This window comes from Etheostoma spectabile, chromosome 1 (assembly GCF_008692095.1).
Source record: "Etheostoma spectabile isolate EspeVRDwgs_2016 chromosome 1, UIUC_Espe_1.0, whole genome shotgun sequence".
NCBI lineage: Eukaryota > Metazoa > Chordata > Actinopteri > Perciformes > Percidae > Etheostoma > Etheostoma spectabile.
In genome coordinates this window covers 8,178,348-8,203,916 of record NC_045733.1, presented here as the reverse complement: position 1 = coordinate 8,203,916, position 25,569 = coordinate 8,178,348, and the positions used below count along the sequence as shown (strand labels likewise).

The window sequence follows — 25,569 nt, the reverse complement described above, 5'->3', positions numbered from 1 at the left end:
TAAGTTCCTCCTATCTTTTTCAATAACATGATTTTAAATATACTAAATTATACCAAACTCTACAGTGCACTGAAGTTATCTCAAAAAAAGCAACTGTACACATATTTCCCCCCACAAAATGAGTTATGATTTCAGGAACATGTGATTTAATTATTAACCAGGACTTTGAATCAATACTCGATTCTACGGGCACATTTCAGTCATTTCTCAATAACACTGAACTTTGATACCCAATACTAATCATGAAGGTGCTAAATCGAATCTAAGACAAAAAAAAAAAAAAAAAATTCTGGGAGTCAGACGATAAAAGATGATGTTGCTAGCAATAACAGAGTGGCCGGTCCCTGGGAGCTGGTGGCCAGCCTAATGCCAAGCAGTTGACTGAACTTGAGATATGTTGAGATGACATAACATCGAGTCATCTGACAAAAGTTATGGAACACAGTGGGTTGTTATAATGTGACGTCGGTGAGTGAGGAAGCATCCCAAGTAAGGGAAAACATGACTCACATTGGCCATGTGAAGACTGCGTGTGTGGGGGGTGTTGTGTGTGTTGTGTGTGTTGTGTGTGTGTGTGTTGTGTGTGTGTGTGTGTGTGTGTGTGTGTGTGTGTGTGTGGTGTGTGTGTGTGTGTGTGTGTGTGTGTGGTGTGGTGTGTGTGTGTGTGTGTGTGTGTGGTGTGTGTGTGTGTGTGTGTGTGTGTGTGTGTGTGTGGGTGTGTGTGTGTGTGTGTGTGTGTGTGTGTGTGTGTGTGTGTGTGTGTGTGTGTGTGTGCGCACTCAAAAACACTTAATTTACACAAATAACAAAGAAGTTACAGAAATGAAATAGCTCTATAATAAGATGCGTGATGTGATGGCTAGAAGAGAATCATGGCATCGCATGCTCGCATGCTTGCTAATATTAGCGTGGTTGCGGGCCCTCGGCAGTGGAGTGTCATCCACGAGAGCAAAACATCCTGACTGATCAAGTCCAGACAGATTAGTTGACAATTATTGTAGACCTCAGCTGGATTTACAGCTAGTGACCTCTCTCTTCCTCTCTTATACTCCTACTCCCTTTCCACATATCTCACATATTTTTTGATTGCTTAGATTGATTGCATGGAGTTCATTGAGGAGGAGTGTTGCCATAAGTAATAATTCAGTAGAATAAACATGGATTTATAAGGACAGCCCTCTTTAGGCCTGTGGGGGGAAAAGTGTGAAAATAGTAGCGCTGAATGTGGTGATTGCCATTTCATGTGAATTTCTCAGAAACCGTCACAGGTGGTTAGACAACATGTTTGCAATGCGGCGCCTTTGTGCCTGTGTGTTTTTTTGATTTAGTTTACAAATGTAGTTATATGTAACACCACACACGGCATACCTTCAGCCCTTTTATGGATAGAGGCAGTTTTGTAGCTTTCTGTCTGGCTTAGTGATATGTCACATGCCATACCGCTGAGTGCAAACAGTTCCATTTATATTCTGGCCAGTGTTTCTTCATCTCCTTTAAGGGAGTTAATATCTTTTCTTTGTAATGGAAGACTGAACCATATGACAGTAAGCTTTTTTTTACTGCAGCTGCAGCTGCATGTTTGAGCCTGTAAGGGCAAGTGATTAACGCACATTGTTTGTTTAGCTCTGCAGGAGGGTCACCTGTTGATTTCTCACAGAGCAGGAACCACAATGACAGCCAAAAAGCCATTATTTGGTTTAGACAACAGGAATTCTAACCAGAAAAAACATGTATGTAAACATATAAACCACAAATATTGATATTTAAAAATGTAGGGAAAAAAAACTTCAGCACCATGCCACCTAAAGCAAGCCTCTTCAAATTGCATTCAGTGACTATCACACAAAATTCCCATACACCTACTGTTTTTTGAATGGCTTGACAGTCACTTTGCTTGTGAACCATCCATTCAGTTGAAACTATCAGCATGCTCAAAAATGAAAGAAAACAACTTGTGTTCTGTGTGCTTCTCTAAACAGAATGCATTGTGTATATAATACCTGAAAAGCAAAATAATCTTAGTCATTTTTATAATGGGTAGTTGACCTTTTCACTTCTTTTAAAGATTGGATTTAGAAATCTTAATGTGGTGCTCCACTCACATTAATGTCTTTTTCATGTTAGCATGCTCTAGTAAAAAGTCAAACAATTGCCTGCTTGAATTGAGCACAGTACCACAGAGTTGGTGTGACTGTGCTTTAGTTCCCCTTTCCCAGCACCACCCTTTACCCTCATTGACTCTTGTGCTGCTACAAAAGCTAAGTTCCACCTGCGTTGGGTCTGTCATTTTATAGGATTTCCTTATTTGGTCTCCTTATCAAAAGTTAATGTAATAACTTAAGCTGTGTCTAGATTGAAAAGAGCAGGATTTATGTTTAAGAGGGATGGAACTTATCTTTGTCAGCTTGTTCAGAAGGGTATTACAAGTTGTTTAATAATTATAAAGTAACTTAATATTGCTGTTTCAGGCACATTTGTTCTCCTACTTATACCAAAACACTATCAGATGTGCTTGGGTCGTGAGCAAAGTCAGATAACATGCATTGACTTATTCAAATCAACCTCAAATGCAAGTTTATCCTGCGTCCCTGTGTTGGTTTAAAAGAACTAGAACGCTGCTGTGATAAGGAAACCTTTAAAGAGGACCTTTTGGAAATTGGCCTTAACTGTCCATTTTGATTCTCTGCTGAGGCTCTCCTTCTTCTATGTGCATCTTTCTCTTGTTTCAGATATCTCTATGCAAGTGTGCGTACTTAATTATATGTCTTTACTTGTCGGACCTCAGTGAACACCAAAGTAAGATATCTAGCAAGATAAAGCCTATCATAAGTATATTTCTAAATACGTTTTTTGTGTGACCAATCGGTTATGAATTCAGCAGCCCTTGTGGTTGGTGCCTGTGTAGCACTGAAGCAGCCGGGGTTGTAGTGTACAGAGCATACATAAGTCTTCACAAAATACTTTTACCTTTTGTTAGTCAACTGAATGGCCAGGATCCTGAGGCGTGTAAGAGTTGACATATCATAGCAACAGTAGTACACAATTGCCTGTGTCATTGCCTGCTGGATGCTGAGAACACCTATTGTACCTATTGTTTGTTTGTTTTTACTGATTGTGACCGGCGGGATGGCTGTCCAACAGCTACTCCAGAGTACGACCAGATTGCCATACATTTTGCCATGATTATTTATTGTTCCCAGGGGCTGGACCCTAATCTTTTTGGGGACTGTCAGACCACCACCATCAGCCCAAAACCCATACAAATATAAAACATTATGTAGATATCCACGATGCACACTGAGGACTTTTTTGCTTCCCAGAGGATGAACCATTGAAATGTAGACTCTTTTGCAAGATATCCTATAATATAATGGGAAGGCTTATGTAAAATGTGCTGAGTACATTCATGCTTCCAAGGAGATAAAACCCTTTGATTGTAATGACCCCATTGCCTTTCCTCTAGTAACACCCCCAGGACAAGTTTTACGATTGTTTCACCCATAATTTCTAAGCATCTCAGTCTATTTAGATTCTAATTAGATATAAGTAAATGTTTTTGCCATTCAACATTGTCCTATTGTTGGATGTGATAAACATTGCAGCACCGAAGGCCACTAAGTGGGGCTTTATGTTTTTAGGCTTGCATAAATACATGAATGAATACATTCCTGTTGCTGAGGTAATTTACTTGAATCTGGCAAAATGCCATGCAGCACACCATAGGAATGTCCACGCAGAAGGGAGTTTGGTATCTGTAAAGACACTCCCAACCATCTGGAAAAGCTCAAGAGACTTGCAGGTCATCCCTTATGCTCCAAGCTAATGAGAAACTAATGACTATCCAGGGAGGGAGACTGCTCTTAATCAGCAATAGCTTAACGTACAATGGACATAAATACATGAGGCACAACTGGATTATTGTAAATTTTTGTGGTTGATTCTAGTCTGATGATACAATGTTGTACCCCTGTTTATAGTCAATAAGAACTAATAGTAGTAGATTTTCTGATACACTTCACCTTCCCTTTATCTCTGTTTCTTGTGTGACTTTCAGTGGCCTTTACCTGTTTACACATTAACTTAAAGTGACTTTTACACACACACACACACACACATACACATACACACCGATACTAATACCTGAAAAAAAACAAAGATATTACTCACCTTCTTTTGTCAGTGTGTGCTCCCTCATTCTTAATATGTCTCTTATCATATCTGTTTGTAGTTCTCTGTTTTGCTTTTACAAAATAAGCCTTATTACTCATGTCAAGAATTACGTTACACTAGGGCAGTGCCCATTCAAAATGTGCTTATTTGGAATGACCAATTGCTTGGCCTCTGGTATTGTTGCTTACAGCTTTCCCCAGAAACATTTTAGCCCGAAATAACTTAAAGAAGGACCCTATAGCAACTCCACTGTATACTACTGACTTGTACTTCTGTTTCAGAAAAAAACATTGCACTACTGGTTACACTTCAAATTCAGAATTAACTTATAAAATATCACAATTAAACAGTATTCATTATTAGTCATTAAACTATATATATATATATATATATATATATATATGAATCAATTTTTGGAATTCTATCAATCGATTTTGAATCTGTAGAGCTTAAATTACGATACGAATGTGATGTCCGTGTCATCACCATTCATATCTATAGACTGTGGGAAACACTGTCATGCTCGCCTTTATTCACACAAAGTATCTTGAATGATAGTACCCAGAGGCCCCCGTGTTTAATTCTGTACGTCAGCATGCTGCATGTGATGTATTTGTTATTGTTCTTGGACAGACGGACCTACCGACTGCCAGAGTTACAGAGACTCCTTCCTTTTATAGATAGATTACTGTACACAATCATTTTTTGTTCAGTAGAAAAAAGAACTTCATCCATGACTTGGGGCTGTAAAATGTCAGCTATCTGGCAGGTCAGAACATATGACGTCGTCCTCAAGACAAGAGAAATGCCACTGATTATTAGAATTTATCCATCTACTCACACATTGACTAAGATGCAAGCTTGAATGCAACAGTAAAAGTAGCTCCATGTGAGGGCCGTTACAGAAAAGCTTAAGTGAGCTATTATCCTTTGTAAAGCTTGTATTAAAAGAACATGTCTTTTAGGGTGATAAGATAGAAATTAGATTGTAAGCCAAATGGTGTCCGTGTGTAGATGCTTTCTAAAGTAATTCAAGTTAACCTTTTCTTTTTTATTTCTTTATATTGTTTTTGGGGCTTTTTGGCTTGTATTAAATAGGATAGAAATTGACAGGAAAAGGGGGAGAAAGAGGTAAGATGACATGCAGCAAAAGAACCTGTGCCACTGCGGTAAGGACTGAGCCTTCACATGAACCTTAAGAATCTTGTGTTTTTAGGTCTGTGTTTAGTTTGTTTTGCACAATTCACTGTTTTGAATGGGTGTTTTGAGTACACTATATAGTGTGAAATATTCAGCAAGTACCATATAATCTGAATTAAGGAAGGTAGGACTCAAACCTCACTTACCCGTTGTTAGACTAATATTAGGAAAGAGGGGATGACCTATGACTAAATATGCAGATTCTAAAGAAAAACTAAAGTCGGATTAAACATCTGCATTGGAAAATTGGAAGATGTCAGACCTATAGGTACTATACATACAGACTATTACTCATGGGTTGATTTACAAAGTACTTCCTGTGCCAACAATAGATACATTTGTATATAAACTGGTTTTGATGCTGCAGAAAATAACACAATGATCAACATTCAATTAAAAGTTGTCCAGTTTTGTTTCAATGTTGACAAAGTTATTTGATAGGTGAAGCTTTCTGCTTCGTCCCCTCAGTCTGTCTGGGTTTACCTCAAAGATTGGTTCCCTCTGTATACCTCTATGTTATTTACATAGAAAACACTGGGGGACTGGACCACACAGACCCCAGGTAGCCCCATTGATGTACACTATAGGCTGAGTGAGTCACCACAAGCAGAGACAGTCAGTGAGACAATCTGTGTGTGTGTGTGTGCGTGTGTGTGTGTGGTGCGTGTGTGTGGTGTGGTGTGTGTGTGTGTGTGTGTGTGGTGTGTGGTGTGTGTGTGTGTGTGTGTGTGTGTGTGTGTGTGTGTGTGTGTGTGTGTGTGTGTGTGTGTGTGTGTGTGTGTGTGTGTGTGTGTGTGTGTGTGTGTGTGTGTGTGTGTGTGTGTGTGTGTGTTGCTACTTAATCATTATATACAGTACCAACTGTTGTTGATGTGCCCAGGAGCAAGGCAATTTATCCCCAATTTATCACTGTCTTCATAATTTATTTAAAAAAATAAAACATTTTTTAAATCTACATAAAGTCAATAGGCTACTTTGGTACTGTCCTGACTCATGAATCTTATCCTTTTGTTAAAAACTGAATGATTCATTGCTGTTTTCTAGAAACAACATTCTCTCTTATGAACCACATCTCAATTAATTTGCACATGCTGCTTTTCAATATTATATATAATATGACATTATGTAAAAAGACATCATATGCTAAATATGGCTTGCAACTAAATTGTGTTTGAAGTTAAACTGAATGCATTTCAACATACAAAATTACATTTTAATAGTAGCACTGTGAGTCATACACAATTGTTTATGCATACTTTGAACATTTCCCTCTGATAGGTAAAACCAAAATCTTATATTCACCTGCAATATTCCCCGTTGTTTTCCGGTCACTGCCCCTCAGATAGTCAGACAGACAGGGAGGGCAGCGGCTTTCTCTGTGTTGTTTTTTTGGCTATTGTTCTGTATTCACACATCTGTCTGTTTCAGAATAACTGGCCACAGTATCAGGTCTCACATCTCAGAGTCGTATAACAACAACACCGACTATGGGAAACAGACATGCTGCTTTTTTTAGTAACCCACTTCCACCACCTTCTAACATTTAGCATTCCAAATTTATGTACACATTTTTATGTCGGCATACTACTATGCAAGTGTTGCTTTTATATATAGTTTCTTATTTATTGTGTCTCTTTTTGAACATTGTCTACGCTGTAATGGAAAAAAGTCCGCCTTTTGTAGTGTGTCTCATGTAGAGGAGACATTTTTCATACAGCTTTAGTTGATAGAACACTATGAATGGTTCTTTTTATACATCTGTGCATGTCGCTGATGCCAGGCACAGAGCTGCCTGCCAGGCAGCTGGTGGACATTTGGCATGTCTCATGCAGACACCGTCCAGAGGCCTGTGGGGCACCTGCTGTCCATCAGGGGGAGGTGAGGCATGGAATGAGACAACCCCTTAACAGGTGACAGTACAGCACGACTCACTGTCCAAATTTGCTGATGGCAGTGGCCAAGTGTGACTTGTGTGTCCACTCAGTCTCTCTCCCACTGATAAGAGGTCATAATCAGAAAGGCTGTTCAGTAGGCACCAGGTACATGTTTAGATACATTTAGGAATGTCTGAGTTTGGTTGAGTCAGTTGCACAGCTGTTGTGTGACTGTTAGACAGATCTAACACATGCAGCAAATGTGACTGTGCTTCAGCACCAGTTGGTGTCGGCAAGCCCGATGCAGTCTTTTAACTTGGCACACGCCAGTGCAAACCAAGTCAACAGCTGTCATAAAAAGTGTTTGGTATGTTGAACCAAAACATTGCCCACTCACTGCCAGGCCCCTCTAGATGCTAGTTAAAACATGTAGAGCTTAGGCCCCTGCGCACACAATAGACATTCACCTTAAAAAGCTGGCCATTTTAAAAGTTACACTCTACTAGTCAGGTGTTAGGCCACCACAAGCCTCCAGAACAACTTCACTTCCATTAGGTTGAGATCTGTTGAGTTTTAGAGCCATAGCATCCATTCACATAATTTGCATGCTCATCAAACTGTTTATTGACCCATCCTGCCCTGCATCTGCAGTTGTTTCTTTTAAATTTTTCACCCATCTGTATTTGCATTCTTACAAGAATTTGTAACTGTGACATACACAGTTGTTGAGTTTGATCATTTTCTATACCCAATAACATTATTATTTTTTGATGGTGGCGACTGGGTAGGCAGGGAGAAACCATCAGAGAGAGAGAGAAGATTGTTCCATTTAGTGTTATTTAGGAGGAGTTGCCTGCTCCAGTAATAACATTTCTGCTGCCTGTGTTGTAAGACTGCTGGCCTGAAAGCACACAACAGTAATGCTGCTGTGTATCTGACATGATGCCAGTGAATGGCCCCATTTCCTTTGACATATCACCCCATGCTAAGAGTTATAGTCTGCAGCAGAGTACACTGGTGCAGAAATACACACTCAGCAGCTGTAGCAGAAGGGAGATGGTGGAGAAGATGAATACATTTTATGCAGGTGCTGTACAGTTTAATCTTTTAAGAGGTATTTGGGAGAGAAATTATAATTTTAAAGTAGATAGCATTAGAAAAGTATTTTATGTGCTGGTGTAATATGTCAATTATGGGTATTTGGTTAATTATAGATTATTAAACGTCTATAATCTTAATGGGTAAACCAACTCTTTGAATCCTCTTCATTTTCAGTGCCGATCAGCATCCCATTATTCGGTCCTTCATACGTTTTTCCTGAAAACCATAGACTACAGACTGTGAGCCACACTCCGGTGAGTGACTTTGTATGGGGCTTTTGAAAGTCACACAGTAGTTTCTCTGTCCACACTGCCACTGCAGTAGCTGGTGTCCTCTCACTGAGCCGTCACAGTAAAGCTTTGTTAATGTGAGCATCTGCAGTACTAATTCTGCACCAAGACAAGCAGATGAAGAAAAATAAAGCAGAGAATGAACCAAAAACAAATGGAAACAATAGACTGTCTGAGACAAATGGTCACAACAAGCCTTGAGAGTCTCTGTATATAATGATGTACTTTATGTTTTAAAAGTTAGCAAGACAATGAGCTTTCTGGGCCAACTCTAGGAACTCCAGGTTTGTTAAAATCTTTTACGTTATCTGGTTTGTATTATAATACTCACTCCCCAACTACAGAAACCTCACTGCTACATTACTCATCTTTTCTGTCAGCGCCTTTGCTTCATTTATCCTTAACATTTATTCCACCTAATTTGTGGCGTTTTTGATACACTGTCACATGGCCCAAGGTTTTCCCACTTTCACAAAAGCAGGCATTGATGAGATTTCACCATAGCAAAATGCAGTCAGGGGGGAATGACCATGTCTTTTTAGAGAGTAACTCTTATCAAAATATGTCTTTATTTTCTGTCCCTCCCAGCAAAACAAGGAAGGGCCGTAGAGAAAACGGCAGAGATAACCCATCAATGGCTGGGCTTAGGGTAGGCTTAATGCAGGGAAGGGGAACATTAGTGATGATGTCACATGATCAGCTAGAACAATAAGGGCAGCTCACACAGTTCCCCGTCTTTGTTTTGTTCTGCTTAATCAGTTTGTGGGCTTCTAAAGTATTTACACAGGTCTCCACTTATAATCCAACAAAGCGTACTTATGAAACAGCGATAACGAAATAGTTTGTAGTGTGACTATAGAGCAAACAGGCGGCTTTGAGTCCAGTGATCGGGTGGAAAAAGGCCTTTAAATGGCACCTCTTTGATTCTGCGCCTTTGAGCAGGTTCAAAAGTGTTCAGAGTCCAGCACACATTGATATTTAGCAGGGTGATTGAAGTCTTAATGCCAGAGAGGTTAGAAGAGAGCAGGGGGCTGACTGGTGGGACATTTATCCCCTGCTTTATTCTCTGCATGAGTGCTCTCCCAACTCTACAGCCATTCACATACTGTATGTGGTTATGTAGTTTTTTTTTGTGGAACACCAGTATGTCCAGCATAGTTGTAATAAATCCAAGTACCATGTTAGTTTTTTGATTAATGGCAACTTAAATGAAAATTAAAATGCTTTTTTACAAATATTTATAAATATGAATAGTTTGGACAATATCTGGTACAATGACATTTCACTCTGCAGCCTGAAAAGGTACAGTTCACTCCAAAATCAAAAATGCATATTTTGTGTGACAGCAGAGATGTAAATATTAATGGCGTCCTCCTCAGTTGAGCTGTAGCGTTAGCTAGCTCAGGTGAGCTAGCAGTGTCGGTTAGCTGCAGCTACAGCTCAGCTGAGGAGGATGAGCATGTTGTCCATGAGTAGCCTATGCTTCCTTCTGCGTGGTGATTCGGTTGGTGGGAAAGAAAATAGTTCCTACATGAAACGGCTCATGTCTGTAGATTATCTTGATTCATGATTTTCTTGAAAGAGAGTATTCTTTTTGCGCTTTGAGCACCACAAGGCAAGTGCCATCTAGTCCCATGATATTTGAGAGGGGACAAACATCTCCACGGCCGATGTCTCCAACACTGGGCAACTCACTATAAAGCAATCTAGATTGTGAAAAATACGTATTTTTGATTTTGGGGGTGAATGTCTCTTTAACCACAGGGATCGGGGAATATATAACTAGTGAGACAATGAGACAGGTTGTAAACAAACCAGTTTAACCCAAATACAACCCCCCTTTTTATAAAGTAGAAATGTCAACTAAAAATATGAGGATTTTCTGGTTGTCTTTTTTTTTTTAAAGATTTTTTTGGGGCTTTTCCCTTTATTACAGTTGATAGAAGTTAATAGGCATGAAAGGGGGAGAATGATGGGGGATGACATGCAGCAAAGGGCAGCAGGTTGGATTCAAACCCGCTAGAGTCCACCCCTGGTTGTCGTGTGATAGTAAACTAAATATCTGGTTGGATAAAACAAGGAAAATACCTTGGGCTCTAGGAAATTATAATGGGCATTTGCCATTAGAATTTGACATGTTAGGATATTTTAGGGACAATTAGTAGATTCATTGGGAAATTATTTGTCAGATTAATGGATAATGAATATAATCCTTCAGTTGCAGCCCTAACATTTACACTGGATAGTTTAGGTATTAGTTTTAACTTTCACTCTTGTTTTTACTTTTAAATAGCCTGTCAAAACTGGGGATTTGCTCACAGTCTGATAGGTCATCTCATTACTCCTTCATCTTCAGTTGCTGTCGCTGCGCCCCCATATCTCAGCAATGAAGTGACAGAGCTGTGGTATGCATGACCAGGACCCCAAAAATATCCACAAAGGAAAAAGTTGAGAACTGAGGAAGACATTTGTGGTTTAAAAAGTTGTCAAGCCAATGTAGAAGTAAAGTTTATGCAGTTTATTGTTACCCAGCAGCTCAAAAAAGTGTGGATGTGCGTGTGCCTCCTGATTGCCCGAAAGTCCAGAGATAACAGAATTGGCCTTCACTTCATATGGACTCAACATGAAATCATTTTATGAAGTTTTTTTGTTTTTTTTTAACAACTTGGAAATTAGTTTTGCCCATCATTTCTGTTGCTTAAATACAAAATCATATTATCCTTTAACTTTAGATTTGCAGGATCTGCATTTCCAGTGAGGTCATATAGTACTGGATGGATGGAAGAGTTATGCCAACGGTTTGTCTGGTGAGGCAGAGTTTCACTGGTCAGCCGGCATTTAAGAACATGACAATGATTTAAGGGACAAGCTATTGATCTGTTGCGCATTAGGAGGAATAGAGTTTGTTGGAGTGCTGTGCATGGGTTCATTCAATTGGGCATCAAGCCAAGTTCAGTGCTACACCCAGACTGCATTCTCTGTAAACTTTCAATGAAAGTGTTATTACTGTGGATGTTAAACATGCAATTTGACCATTCAGCTTTCCAACAGAGTTTTGAAAATGACTTGTGTCAATTGAAAGTTCTAAAGTAATTCTTTTCAGCAATGTGTACTGTCTTAAAGTTTTCCCAGCGTTAACAGAATGCTCCCCGGTGGCCCTTTTAAAGCAGTGGACGCATTGTGTGCTCTCTTTCTCTCCATGTGTATTAGGTATTGAATCAGTGACCTTTCTGCTTTGTATGAGCTCATGGGAAAAGTGGGTGTTTCCACAGGAAGTTAATGCCTTTTCCTCCCCCTCTTTTTCTCTCGCTCTCCCACTCCATGTTGCCGACAGTCTCCCTCCCCCCTCAAACCTTTGATTCCATCTTATTTTTTCCACTATTCCTCACTTCAAGCACTCTTAAGTACTCAACAAAACAATGCTCTTCACTCAAATTCATGTGCCACTTGTGTGAAAGCCTGTGAAGCATGGGAAGAAAGGCGGAAATGGAAGAGCCCGGACAGTGTAAAAGTGCAAGGAATAAGTCCTCACTTCCATCTGTTTAACATTAAATCCTCATAGTGACTACCAACAGCTGCTCAGAGTCCAACCCGAGAGGTTTGGCGAGGCAAGGTTAAACCTGCGCTTGTTCAGGGACAGGAAGTTAAGTCAAATCCCCCAGTCAAATTTCTCTTTTTTAGACGCATATAACAGTAGATTAGAGTTGACTGTGATTTAACCTTCAGGGTAAAATCCTTGAAAAGAAAGAAGCATGAATATTTATGCCATCATACATGTGATGTATTTATAAGCATGCACAATATATGAGTTGTCATGATGTGTTATCAGAAATGAATCCTCCCAATCTGTCACATTCTGCTGCTGTCTAGCTGAGGTTGTGACCTGGCAGGCTCCAGACTGTCTGGCATAACGTTTGTGTCCTTAATTGAAATTGCTGCACTTGGCTGTTGCCCACTGAACATAACATGGTTCACCTGTCAGCTGGAGGACCCCCCCCCCCCCCCCTGTACTAATTTTTGCTTAGGCAGGGGTGCTGCCTGAGCAACTGCCTGAGCAACTCCCCCTCTACCCTACCGTCGCCTCGTGTGGTGGCCACTCCTATTTAGCTTCTTGGGGTTGATGTCTTAGTCTGTGTAGCTGTTTGTATTTCTTTGTCGGCAAACTAAATCACTTGTTGTAAGAAAATCACAGCTTCTCCTGCCACTCGTAGAGTTGTTTTCCTGGATAATAAATGATTATCTCAGACAAACGCCATCAATAGCCAATGAGTCCGAGCCTAGTCCTACAGCTGGGATGACGTCATCTAAAAAGAAGTCTCTCTGATTCAGATTCTGATACATGTGTATGTCCAAATCTGAATTGGTGAAACTTATTTTCTTTTCAGAGTCATTGTACTCTCTCTTCAATCTTTCCCAAACAAAGCTTACTGACTAAACTAAAGAGTCTTGAGTGTTGTTGCTCACCTTCAGTTCATTTTGCAAAATGCATGACACCATGCTTAGTTTATTTTCACACTTGTTCCTCCATCCAGAGTTATTCTTGCATCTTTGTTACATGCATCTTTGTGTTATTTTCTTAGTCCACATTATGCACAAAACAAGTGAGTTAAAGTGATGGTTCAGGAGTTATCCAGAACTCAAACTGAGGAGGTTTGAGGAGTTGATGCAAGCACTTTGTCAAAATAAGACAACATTTTAAGTTTTTTGTTACATCCACGGTTCTAAATGACAAAATCTCTTTTAGTATGAATTAAAAAAGTGTTAGAGTGAGGAGGAGGAGGTGTGGGGATATTATAAATCTACATTTTTCATAATAATAACATAATATAAACATAATTAATTAATAGCTGATAAAAAAGGCTGAATTTCCATGTAAGCTCTATGAGCTCTCATTGGGCATCGCACCTTACTCGGAAAGTACTTATTTCCTTGTTTTAGTTCAGCAGTCCCTCTCATTATGACAATCTAGTAGGCAGGCACACTATTTCCTTTCATGTGTGTAGGTGCAGTGTGTTTTAGTTAATTAATCGCCCAAAGTTTTTTTTTTTTTGTGTGGAAATCTCATGTTGTTATGCTTTGGTGCTGAATCTGTGGTTTTGTGCTCTGCGTTGTTAATGCTATATTGGTTAACAGTCAAAGCGGCAGCTCTAACCAAACAAGTAGGATAACAGACAGAGATGGAAAAGGATCTATATTTAGTGTTCGTAAAGCTGTTTGTGTGGAGAGGAAGTGGGTGCATAGTGCAGGCATTATGTTGATTATACGCCTACATGTATCACCCGTTCTTGCTTTCCTTTAGGCTGGCAACCGACAGTCAGACAGGATTTATTGCTTTGTGTCTCTACTGAAGAGCAGCGGGCTAAAAAGAAACCTAAGCAGGTGCTTGAAATAATACATAATGTCGTACTTATTATTGAATTGTGGGGCAGATTAGAAGACACACACACATCCACAGGAAGTTTATCAAAAGCAAATGATAATTATGTAATCAATTTAGCCATAAGACAGTAATCAATAATGAAAATCATCATTTGTTTTAGCCCTAGTTTCTCAGCTCTTCTTTGTGTGGTAAGTTCAATCCGTCTGTGTTTCACAAAGCATCCAAATAGAGAACAGCCCAACACAAAAGCTGTGTTGCAGCTGAGATTAATCCACCGGTCCGGTATTTTTGGCGAAAACAGACCTCTAATGTTTTCCTGGTGTGAGCGTCCATGTGCGGTTAGTGGGTGGAGGGCTGGGATGTATGGTTGGAATGCTGGTGGGGAACTGAGTGACAGGTTTGGACTTTGGTAGGTAGGCGGGGTATGGGAACATGTCGTCTGTGACGTCACCACCACCCAAAGGCTCGGCTGGGCCAGCTGCCTGCTGCAGAGGTGGAGTTTCCTTCCTGGTGAGCTGACCGGCACTGAGTGTGGCCTGACCTACCTTGCCACCAACATCTAAACTGTATTGCAGCTTGGTTCTGCAGGCTTTTGGATTTCTCTCTCTCTCTCTGTTTTATTATTTTGTTTTAATTTATCAATTGTCTTTTTTTGTACAGTGTGCTAATGACTTCTTTTAGCAGAGGCAACATCCAAGGATGTTGATAATACTGGATTTACAGGTCACAAATACACACACACAATGGTGGTCATGTCATATTATATGTCACCAACGATTGCCTAAGTGAAGCTTGACTTTGTTTAGTTTCAGTTTTTTTAAGCATCATTCCATGGTCAATGCTGTTATAAAGCAAGTTGGCTCTGTTTAAATAGTAATTTACCTCAGCTTTGCAAAGTTGCTGCAGAAATGTAACGCAAATGCCTCAGTCGCTTGTGCTCAGTGCAGTTAGATAATTTATCTGAGAAGAGGGCATCTAGCAGTGAATCTACTGCACACAGGCCGCTGTAGACCATCTGTGTGTGTGCTGGCTGTCTCCTTATGACGGCTCTCCAATGTTTTCATGGATATCGGTCTTAGTATGAAGAAGAAAGAAACTTTATGTATTCGTCACATTCAATCGTACAGTACGTTGTAATGCATTTGACCCATCCTAAGCATTAGGAGCAGTGGACAGCCACATAGCAGCGTCCAGGGAGCAACTTGGGCTTCACTGTCTTCTTCAAAGAGACTTTGACATGCGTACAACTGACTTACAGTGGGGCTCGAAAGTTTGGGCACCCCGGATAAAAAACTGTATTAATGTGCATTAAAAAGCCAAGAAAAGATGGAAAAATCTCCAAAAGGCATCAAATGATAGACATTCATATAATATGCCACAAAAAGTTAGATTTTATTTCCATCATTTACACTTTCAAAATAACAAAAAAAAAAATGGCGTCTGCAAAAGTTTGGGCAGTATTAATTCCGACTTTTAATTAATTTTCCTGGACTATTGTTGACTGCCCCTCAGATCTCTGCAGGTTAAATTGAGACTGCCTTTAAACTATCTATCCAATCTGAATTTTATTTTGCACAACTATTTTGTAGATGTTCTGCGCGGAGCCTAGCAACGCCCATGACGGATGTGATTGGTTTAAAGAAATGCCAGAGCATGTTTTTCTCTTATCCCGGAATGCTATGGGGAGTAGCCCGACCCTCCTCCGCTTCGCAGCGTGTGGATGGTCTGGCAAAACGAGACTACCTAACAAAACACTAATGACTCATTTTTGAGACCGAAGTTTTCAGGTTTGATACCCTGTGCAAGATGCAGGTGATGGACGTGGAAGTAACTTTTGGGTAACCCTAACCCTCCCCGAAACATTGGGGCAGCTCTGCTGTACTCATACAGCCTGATTTATTCTGTTTGAGGAGCATGTTGCATCTGATGAAGTCATGGACTAATACAAGGATTTATAGGTCATACTACTGGACGTGATTCAAGCCAGCTTATGTCACATAGTTATCGGTGGATCTCCTGAGTCATGGTGCGCTCCCTCACCCAGCCCATTGCCCAGCCAGACCGAGCTACAGCCCTGTTAGTGCTGGCTCTGGTGCTGCTGGCACTGCAAAACAGCCTCATCTATCACGGGAAACGGCTCTGAAAGAATCAGCTCAGCCGGAACAGCTACACTACCCATGCATGTGGAGGGAGGGGAGGAATAGCCAGAGGAGTGCGGCGCTCAATGCGGCTGCCCGAGGTTGACAGAATAGGAATAAGAGGTTGACAGGAAGCCGAGGTCACGTGCTTAAGCAACTGCTGGGAGAGTGGTGGTACTGGTGGTGGGTGGGACAAGAAACACAAGCAGTTTATTTCTCTTCTCTTTCTGTCTCTGTCTCGTCGTCTAAAGACACACTGCCAGTGCAGTGCAGTGAGGCATGTTCTAGGATACACAGTAATACTGATAAATTATTGAACAGTGGTGAGTGAATGTGACATAGGCCGGCACGCTTGCATGCTGCAGAGCAACAGGAGAGTGAAAGGGATCCCTCCCTTTTTTACCTGCATCTCCTGCAACAACAGGGTGCTGCTTGAGCAGAAAGAATTTGTTTACAAAAGACAATAAGTTGGAATCACAAACATTCACATGTTAAAGTTGGAGCTTAAGATTATAACTGATATTGATAATTGAAAGTTTAAAAAAAATCTGATGACAATATCTGCTCATGACAGGCTATTTGGATGAAGATATAGTCCTTACTAAGCAGGTTTTTTATACAGTCAGTGCCTTCTGGAAGACAGCATGTAATCGTGATGAAGCTTCAACTATTAGTTGATTAGTCAATCAACAAACATTTCATCAGCAACTATTTTGATAATAATCATTTTAATCACTTTTCAAGAAACAAAAGCCAAACCTTTGCTAGATTTCATCTTCTCAAAAGTGAGGATTTTATGCTTTTTTGCCATTTAAAGACCTCAAACACATCTAAGACATTTCTGTACAACAATTAGTTGTTACCTATTGGCCAACATATGAGCCCCTATGTCTCTGTAATAAGCTAAAATTGGTGACTAATATTGGTCATGCAGATGTTTCAGTCGGGCTTTAGTGATAATTATGAAGTGATTTTCCTGATGTGTGTAAGCCGTCCGTTAGAGTTAATGCAAGATCTATCTTGTGTTCCTGGCTGCCCAGCAAATAAGCAGTATTCAACACACAATGTGACTGTAAATGAAAAAAAAATAGTTTGGCTTGTTGTTAGAACAGCAGGGAATCCTGTCTGGATTTTCTGTTCTCGGGATCGCTCCATGTTTTTGGGTGTTGGTTTGACATTCCCTGAGCACTCCCCTAAGCTGTCACCACTTAACTAGTCCCCGAGGAGAGCGAGAACTACAAAACATGGGAAAAATGTAAAAAATGCATGACTCCTCCTCCTACCGGCTCCCAGCCCCCTGGCCCCACCCTTCCAGTTTAGGTTACTAGGAGACAGAAATCGGCCCCAGAATAAAAGAATCAAAGCCTTCAGGAGTGAGTGGTGTGACTGTTGCAACTAAGGAAACATCTTGTAAATGTGTTATGAACTTGAAAACCAGCCTGCTGTCTCAACATAAGCAGTGGTTGTTATGTGAGGGAATATTTACATGACATTTTTTTTGTGCAAGTGTCTGCAGACCGTGTGTTTACCTCCTGTCTGCAGTATAGTTGTAAAGGTAGAGGTCAGTACGGCTGGCTGTGCTGTTGTCACCATAAACACAACGACAGAATAGCTGTTTGTTCTCATATCCATTCACTATGAAGCCAAATCCATGGTACATGACGCTGTTGACAAAATAAAGTGTACCCAGAACCGTCAGTAGTACCTACCATGCAATGCACAAAGGAAATGGAAGAGCTGCTCACAGCTGCAAAACGAAAATGAATTGTGGATGGTGGTAAAATATTTCCAGGAACACCTCAGAATAATAATAAAAAAAACATTCTGATGTCTCTCCAAGTATAATTGGCAGTGTTATGCTAAAGTCGCACTTTGATTGCCTTTGCACAGCACACATATTGCTTTATTTCCTGTTAGTAAAGAACATTAAAGCATGTTGCTTTCTTGCACACTTTCTGCAAAGATCTGTATGTAGTGAGTACTGTTTACAGTTAGTATGTAAGTGGGACACAGCTTGTATCTCATCCTGACATAATTCATAGACCCCAAGACATATTCACAGTTTCTTCTCTCTCTTTTGTCCTCTTCTTTCTCTCCTGCAGTCATACTTTGTCACCGACTATGACCCCACGATTGAAGACTCTTATACCAAGCAGTGTGTGATTGACGAAAGGGCAGCCAGACTTGACAGTAAGTGCACTTTGCTAACCAAACATGACAAGAGTAAATGCACACATGCAAAAAAAACTACACACGTATGGTATTTGCATGTTTCTATTGCATTCTATTGTACTTGAGGAATTGACTGCAGAGGTCTATTATTTTATGTGTAATTTGCGTTGTTGTTCATGTACACTCTCTAGTCCTCGACACTGCTGGACAGGAAGAGTTTGGAGCCATGAGAGAACAATACATGAGGACAGGGGAGGGCTTCCTGCTCGTCTTCTCAGTCACTGACAGAGGAAGGTAAGTGACAGTTTGTGTCATGTGCAAACTCACAGTTACAAGCTCACTTCTCTGTCTTTCTCTCTGTTTGCACACCTCTGTTTACTGTTCACAATTGCACACCATCTTTCTTTACCCCTCTGCCTCATGCTCTACTAAAACCATAAATCTTGCACCGATACTCTCACTTGTCGCCGCTTGTACTTCCGGACCCCCTTGCTGTTGTTCTTGTTGTCATTTTCTTTTGTTCTCAACATTCCTCCCTCATCCTGTTCTCTTGAATTCACTTATTTGTGTACCTTAACTTCCTATTTGAAGCCCATGTGCTATGTTAACAATAGTATGTGGGCTAGTATCGAGGTATCTTTAGTTACATGGCAATTTTAATGGACTTGATAAGAATTTCATAACTTTTAAAACCATCATGGCTTTTTAATTTCAGTATGTATAGAAACTCTTTTAACCCTTTTAAACCCCACTGACCCACTGGTGAGTCAAAGTCATGCCGTGCAGCTTAACATTGTTTAAATTTTACTTTAAACCTTAGTGGAGATCTTAAAGTTCCCAAAGACACCAAATATGTCAGGTAGAATTTTTGGGAATTGTCTAGAAATGCAACGGCGGTCTCTGCCGCTACCAGTAAAAACTAGTAAGTAGAGAGGTCATTACTGAATGTGTATATATTTATTGGCTTTTGCAGGAATATAGCAGACCATAAATAGTATCAAAATAGGGTTTGATTTCATGAAAACATTGAAAAACACATTTTAAATGTGTTTCACATCACACTATAAAATTCTTCTTGTAGTCCATCTGTCAAACCCCATCGTCCCTGTCTTTGTGTCCATGCCCAGCACTGCAGTGAGCTGCATTCCCCTGCCCCCACCCACAGCCCCCTCCCAATGTTTATGTTGTAAACAGTATTTCCTTCCTCCATTTATATTGGTCAAGTCTTTCCAGATTTACTATGTGCTCACCAAGCTGCCTGCGGGCCCGTGGCTGGAATGCCGTCCTTGGTTTGTGGTTGCATTCTGGCTCTTTTTTCCCCCCAGATTGACATTTGTATTTGCTGTTTGGTTAAAAAAGTGCACATTATAGTGAGACAATGGTCAGGTCAGTGCAAAGAGCAGAACCTCAGACAAACACATTTTATGTTTCTGTAAGAGCACAGCTGACTTCCTTTTTTTCTTTGCTGACACGTTTAACCCCGCACTTTAACATTGCACTACTTTATCAATGTTTACACATGTGTGTGTATATATACACTTTTCATACACAAACTTATATCTGTACATAGTTTAATTGTCTATGTTTTTAGCCATATGTTTATTTCTGTGTATATAAAATTAGGGCAACAAAGTATAAGGCCTTATATATGTTGCTGTTTACACTGACTTGGCCAGTAAAGCTGATTCTGATTCAGTCTGATCCACAGAAGCCGTGACCCCAACTTCTGGGTGACGAGTGTGTTTGTGTGCCTGGGTGGGTCATTTAGCTACATTGCGATATCGGGCACATGCACATTTTTAGATTAATCAAACCTACACATAAAACATTATATTACCTGTTTGTGCAGAGAACGCCACATAACACTATGTGATATGTTTTACAGCTTTGAAGAAATCTACAAATTCCAAAGGCAAATTCTCAGAGTGAAAGACAGAGATGAATTCCCTATGATCCTTGTAGGAAATAAAGCAGATCTGGAACTACAGAGACAAGTAAGTCCAACAGATTGCAGAGATCTGAACCCACTGACTGACAAACATATACCCTTTTTGATCATCTGAAGAGATGGTATATCCACCACTCTGGAGGATTCACATTTGCATATTTAAAAGTGAAAGCAAGTGTTGCAGCTGCTTCTGGGTGCCAAGATACAACAGGATACAAGTGTATGAATAAAAAAAGAAGCTGTAGAAATAGTGGTGTCAGGAGGGGAGGATGGATGGAGAGAAAAGGGAGTTTGATGAAATGACAAATTGTCTGGCTGTTAGTACACAGTCGCTTGTCACTTCCTGCAGTGAGTCCACATCGCCCCCTTATGGTGAAATTAAGCCTTACAGGCACATGCACTGAGGCTATTTATCATCAATGGGTTTTATTCCCTGAAATCAGTATTACAAGCCTCATGTGAAATTAGCTTGTGTTACTGTATTACCTATTATTTATTATTTCCATATGAGACATGTAGATGCTAAACACAATGTATTTGACAACATTATAGATAATGTTGATAACTTACAACATGTGACCTAATTAGCTTGACGGCAGCTCTGTAATAGAAGCCTCAACATAACACGTAGTAACATCACAGCAACTTCATTCACTTTCTTTCTGTTAAGTAGTCTGTTGCTATCAGGGAATATATTCTAGTTTTGGATCTAATTACCTTTTGCATTAATAAGGTCCAGATTATATGCACATCTGTTTCAAAAAGATGGTGTCCCAGATGCATACATATTAATTTAAGTGTGTTGTAAGTTTACAGGTGAGAAATTAAAGAATTAAATCAATCAAATGAAAATGATTGTGGTATTGAATGACAAAAACAAAGGGTGGAAAATATTGCGAAGCTCAGGATAAAGCCTGGTCAGGTTGGAAATGAAGTGAAAGAAGTGTCAGTGTAAATATTTAACACTCATATTTCAATATATTTTTAGCTGAGAAAAGGTGCTAAGTTGGAAAATAACAAAGTTCTTCTTTCAGTGTTATTAAGGGTCACTTTCACTTGGATGTGAAAGTCTAAACATGTGTGGTATGCAGTACAAACTGAATTCTACATACTTAGCCATGTGCATAAATGGTATGTAGCACTCACTACCGCAATATTACTAAGTACTACTACAGCTTTGTGCCCTGTACAACTTTCTACAGGGGTAATTAGTTAATACAATAAACACTGTTGAATTTCTAGGGTAATATTTTAAGACTGAGGTCATAAGGTCATGCCCATTCTAAAACTGTGGAACTATAGACTATATGGAACTTTATGCCATCATTAAGCCAAATCACAAAATATAATTATCCATGCACACCTGAAAATGAAATTGTATCAATTTGCTGAGATCCAAATCCAGTTGGAGCCATAGTTCCAAAAGCCAGAAGAAGTGGGTGGTGAGGGTGCAGTGGATATTACACATGCTTTTGATGTAGAAGATCTGGGTTTGATTCCCACTGCAATACATGAACCGATGTGTCCCTAAGCAAGACACATAACCCCTAGTTGCTCAAGAGGCGTACAACCTCTTATATATAGGAATTGTAAGTTGCTTTGGATAAAAGTGTCAGCTAAATGACGTAATGTAATGTAAAATCCATTATGTGTTGTAAGTACAACTATTTTCTTTATATGGTTACGTAAGTTGCAACAAGAAGCCTTAAATGATAAGACTTCACAATTGGACAACAAATTATTCATGGGAGCACTTAAGCTAATGTTTGTATGTAAGTATTACTTTAAAGATGAGTATTTGTACAAACAGTGCATGCTATCTCACAAACTCCCGTTTTACATTAATGTGACATTTGTTACCACTTTACTGCGCCGCATCATTTCTACCTTTCAGAAGAAAACAGATAGAGATGGTTCAGCATAAATGCATGTTTTGTTTTGAGGAAAAAATGCTTTTACAGCCCATCATTATTATTCTTCTTCCATTTGCCTCAGGTAACCCAGGAAGAGGGCCAGCAGCTGGCCAGACAACTGAAGGTCACATATATGGAGGCTTCAGCCAAAATCCGTATGAATGTAGACCAGGCTTTCCACGAGCTGGTTAGAGTAATCAGGTTGGTGATTTATAAAGGGAACTTTCACATAATATCCTCATATGAATCTTTCAGTGCCTCAAATCTGCAGTTTTTTTAAAGCTAAAACAGTGGCTAAAACGATTCAGGCATTTCTGTAATAATAATAACGCAGAATACAGTGAGGGTTTTGTACATGTACACATTGAATATTCATTACTCAGGGTGGCACCTAGGGATTAAGTCGATGACCATGAATCACAACGCTCCTGGTTTACGTCTGGCCAGGGACCTTTGTTGCATTTCCCACTCCTCTTTCACTGTCATTTCTCTACTGTCATCTAGCCGATAAAGACATGGGATTCCCCTAAAAAAACACACTCACAAAATCATGACTAAACTAGCAACAATCAAACTTATTTTTTTGGTAGGAAACACATTTCTGTATTATTTATTAAGTTAACCAAAACTCAGCTGATCTTCCTCATCAAGACCGTGTGCGTGTGGCTTGATCAGATTTGATTTTAATGTTGCCTGGCAACATGAGCAAACAACCCCACATGTCACTTTCTGATTCAAAAATGGCTAAATTGTGATTGGTACATGGAAGTATGTGACATCATAGTTTTACACCTACACCTCGCCCGCTTTGAACTAGCGATAAAAAGCTGAGATAAAACACCACAGACAGAAAATCTCAGAGAAATAACCAAAACTGTTCTAAATTTGGTCATTTCTGTTTTAAAAAAAAAAAGCAAAGAAAGAGAGAGATCATAGAAGTACACAGTCAGTTGTGTCATGATAGTTTTGCTCTCTTCTAACTCCCAGGAAATTCCAAGAACAGGAATGTCCACCATCGCCAGAACCTACAAGAAAAGAGAAAGACAAGAGTGGCTGCCATTGTGTGATCGTCTGAGTCGGCCTTATCACTGTAACTCATGCAGCTACTCTCTACCACCCCACCCACTCTGCCTGACATCACATCCCAAGTGGATGACTGACCGCTGCCTTCTCCACGTGCATGACTTCAGACGGCCTTTTCTGAAATACTTTGACCAGGAACTGCTGTCCCCAGGACATCACTATGGACAACTGACAATGCCAAATTTTAACACCACTCTACCTTCAGCCGTAATCTAATTCACATGAGAGAGTCCCAACACTAAACATTGCCTTCTAAATCAGCCTGACAAATTAATGTTTTGTACTCTGAAGGACTTCTATTGCCTTGTAGTGACATTTGTACTTGCTACCGAGATTGAATGAAAACTATATATCCAGAATGTTAATGAATTACTTCAGTTTTCCGTGTCTGACCAGAGCAGAGATTATCTTATGAAGCTTTGTGTATGTTGTGCCATATCCACCTTTGCTCCCATGTGCTAATCTGCTACTGTACATATGTGACATTTGTTGTGATTTTCAAAGTGTACTTTTAATGATCTATTAAATCACCACAGTGAGGTTGAGTTTGGTTTTACGTATATGAAAATGAATATATAAGTATGTATATAAATATAAAGCCTAGACAGCCCTTAAAGCTACAATGATAGAACTTTCTGGCATTCTGCAGTGGATTTTTCTTCTTTGCCTGTGGTTGCTGCTTTCATCTCAATTTCCAAATATGGAGTGTATACTGTATTTGATTTTATTTTTTAAAAAGTCTTATAGAGAGAACCATTCTTATCCTATGTCATCTCCTCAATGTACCGAAAGTAGCAAATTTGTCTGAATTCTTTTCCTCGAAGGCGGCGGTTCAGTCAAAATTGGACATCATACAGTACATTGTTTCAGATTTCTAAGAAGCAGTAGATGAACTTATTGGTAGCACATTGTGTATCTTTGACAACTAACATGATTTCAGATCAAAGCACTGAACACTATGTTCTATATTCAACTTTTGACAAGTAATGTTATCACATCCATTTGTTGCCAATCCAGAAGCTTTCAGAACTCCGTTCAGTTCAGATCATTCCAATATAATGCATCATTTCTGTCAAACATTTAGTCTACGATATAGATTAAATCAAAACGTGTTAAATATCATTCCAATAACACAGTGGCAATGTATTTGTTTTGTGTCCTTGAATTATTCTCTTAGATTACTATTTTACCCCCAATGATTTGTTAGTTGGAAAACCAGGACAAGTGGAAGCATTGAGCTGCACATCTTAAAATAGCCGTTTTCGGGACATGAACTCACCGGACCTGCCACCTGTGGAGCTATCATCGCCACAGGCACAAAACACTGTTCTGCCCCCCCCCCGTTCCACTACTGTACTTCTGTTCGGGCATATAAATGAAGTACTGCAGTTTGTTTTTCATGTCATCATCTTGTAATATAAACAAGAAAATCAGATGGTGGAGCTAATGGACTTGATTAAATGTTTCTACTCTACTTTTATACATTATTTTCTTATCAAACTAGTTGACAAGTATTTTTATATGTTTATAAGTGAATAATACACATTCACAGCATAGCTGTGTATATATGTAAAGAGGAATATTTAATTCTCTGGATTATTTTAAACTGAAGATGACTGTTGGCCCAAATTTACAAAATTGGAATCTTTACCCAGAAATGACCAGAATGTTATTCCTTATTGTAATGGAGCTGTAACGGAGAATATATTTATCTTTGAGGTGTTCACCACCAGCTCAGAGTGTAAAATTCCAGGTCAGGTGGGAGAGGGTCTTAGAAATGATTCTGGTCTTTAGGAGCTTAAAACTTACATGAAGGAATTACTATAATCAGTGAGATTTGAAATACCCACTCCCCATTTTATTGGAATTGTTAGTGTACATCCAAATCATACTGTTTCTTTCTTTTACTTCCATATCGGTGTCTTTTGCCCTGTGTCTAGCTTTTGGTGCAAAAATAAAAATCTGTCATTGAGCCAGATGCGGTAGAGAATCTTTCTTTTAGATTCAAAAAGCGGCGCAAATCTGAATCTTTTACAGAGCCTGTGTCAGTGAAAACATTATTATTCAAAGCATGACTCCAACTGGTGGTATAGCATCAATACGACCACGTATATCTCAGTACACAGTAGGGATCCATTAGGGAATTTCTTCAATACCTTATCTTCCCAATCCTGTTTTTTAGTCCTGATCTACTTTGGTTTAAGTTGCACATAAACAACATGTTTCCTTCTGGATTTTATTTGTTTTCTTTTCGTTTTGGAAGCACATTTATTGGAATTTCCAAAAGACCTTTGGCCTAT

The 25,569-nt window shown here is 39.6% G+C and overlaps 1 protein-coding gene across 1 annotated transcript in view; it reads left to right on the top strand.

The window, feature by feature from the left end:
- The window catches only part of rras2 (RAS related 2), a 28,270-nt gene extending 3,025 nt beyond the window's left edge, over positions 1-25,245 (top strand). Inside the window, exons 2-6 of the mRNA XM_032516804.1 lie at positions 18,256-18,343; positions 18,517-18,619; positions 20,211-20,319; positions 22,269-22,387; positions 23,174-25,245. Of these exons, the coding sequence (XP_032372695.1) occupies positions 18,256-18,343; positions 18,517-18,619; positions 20,211-20,319; positions 22,269-22,387; positions 23,174-23,261 (507 nt within the window). The 3' untranslated portion in view covers positions 23,262-25,245. The remainder of the gene's footprint in view (positions 1-18,255; positions 18,344-18,516; positions 18,620-20,210; positions 20,320-22,268; positions 22,388-23,173) is intronic.
- The last annotated feature ends 324 nt before the right edge of the window (positions 25,246-25,569 follow it).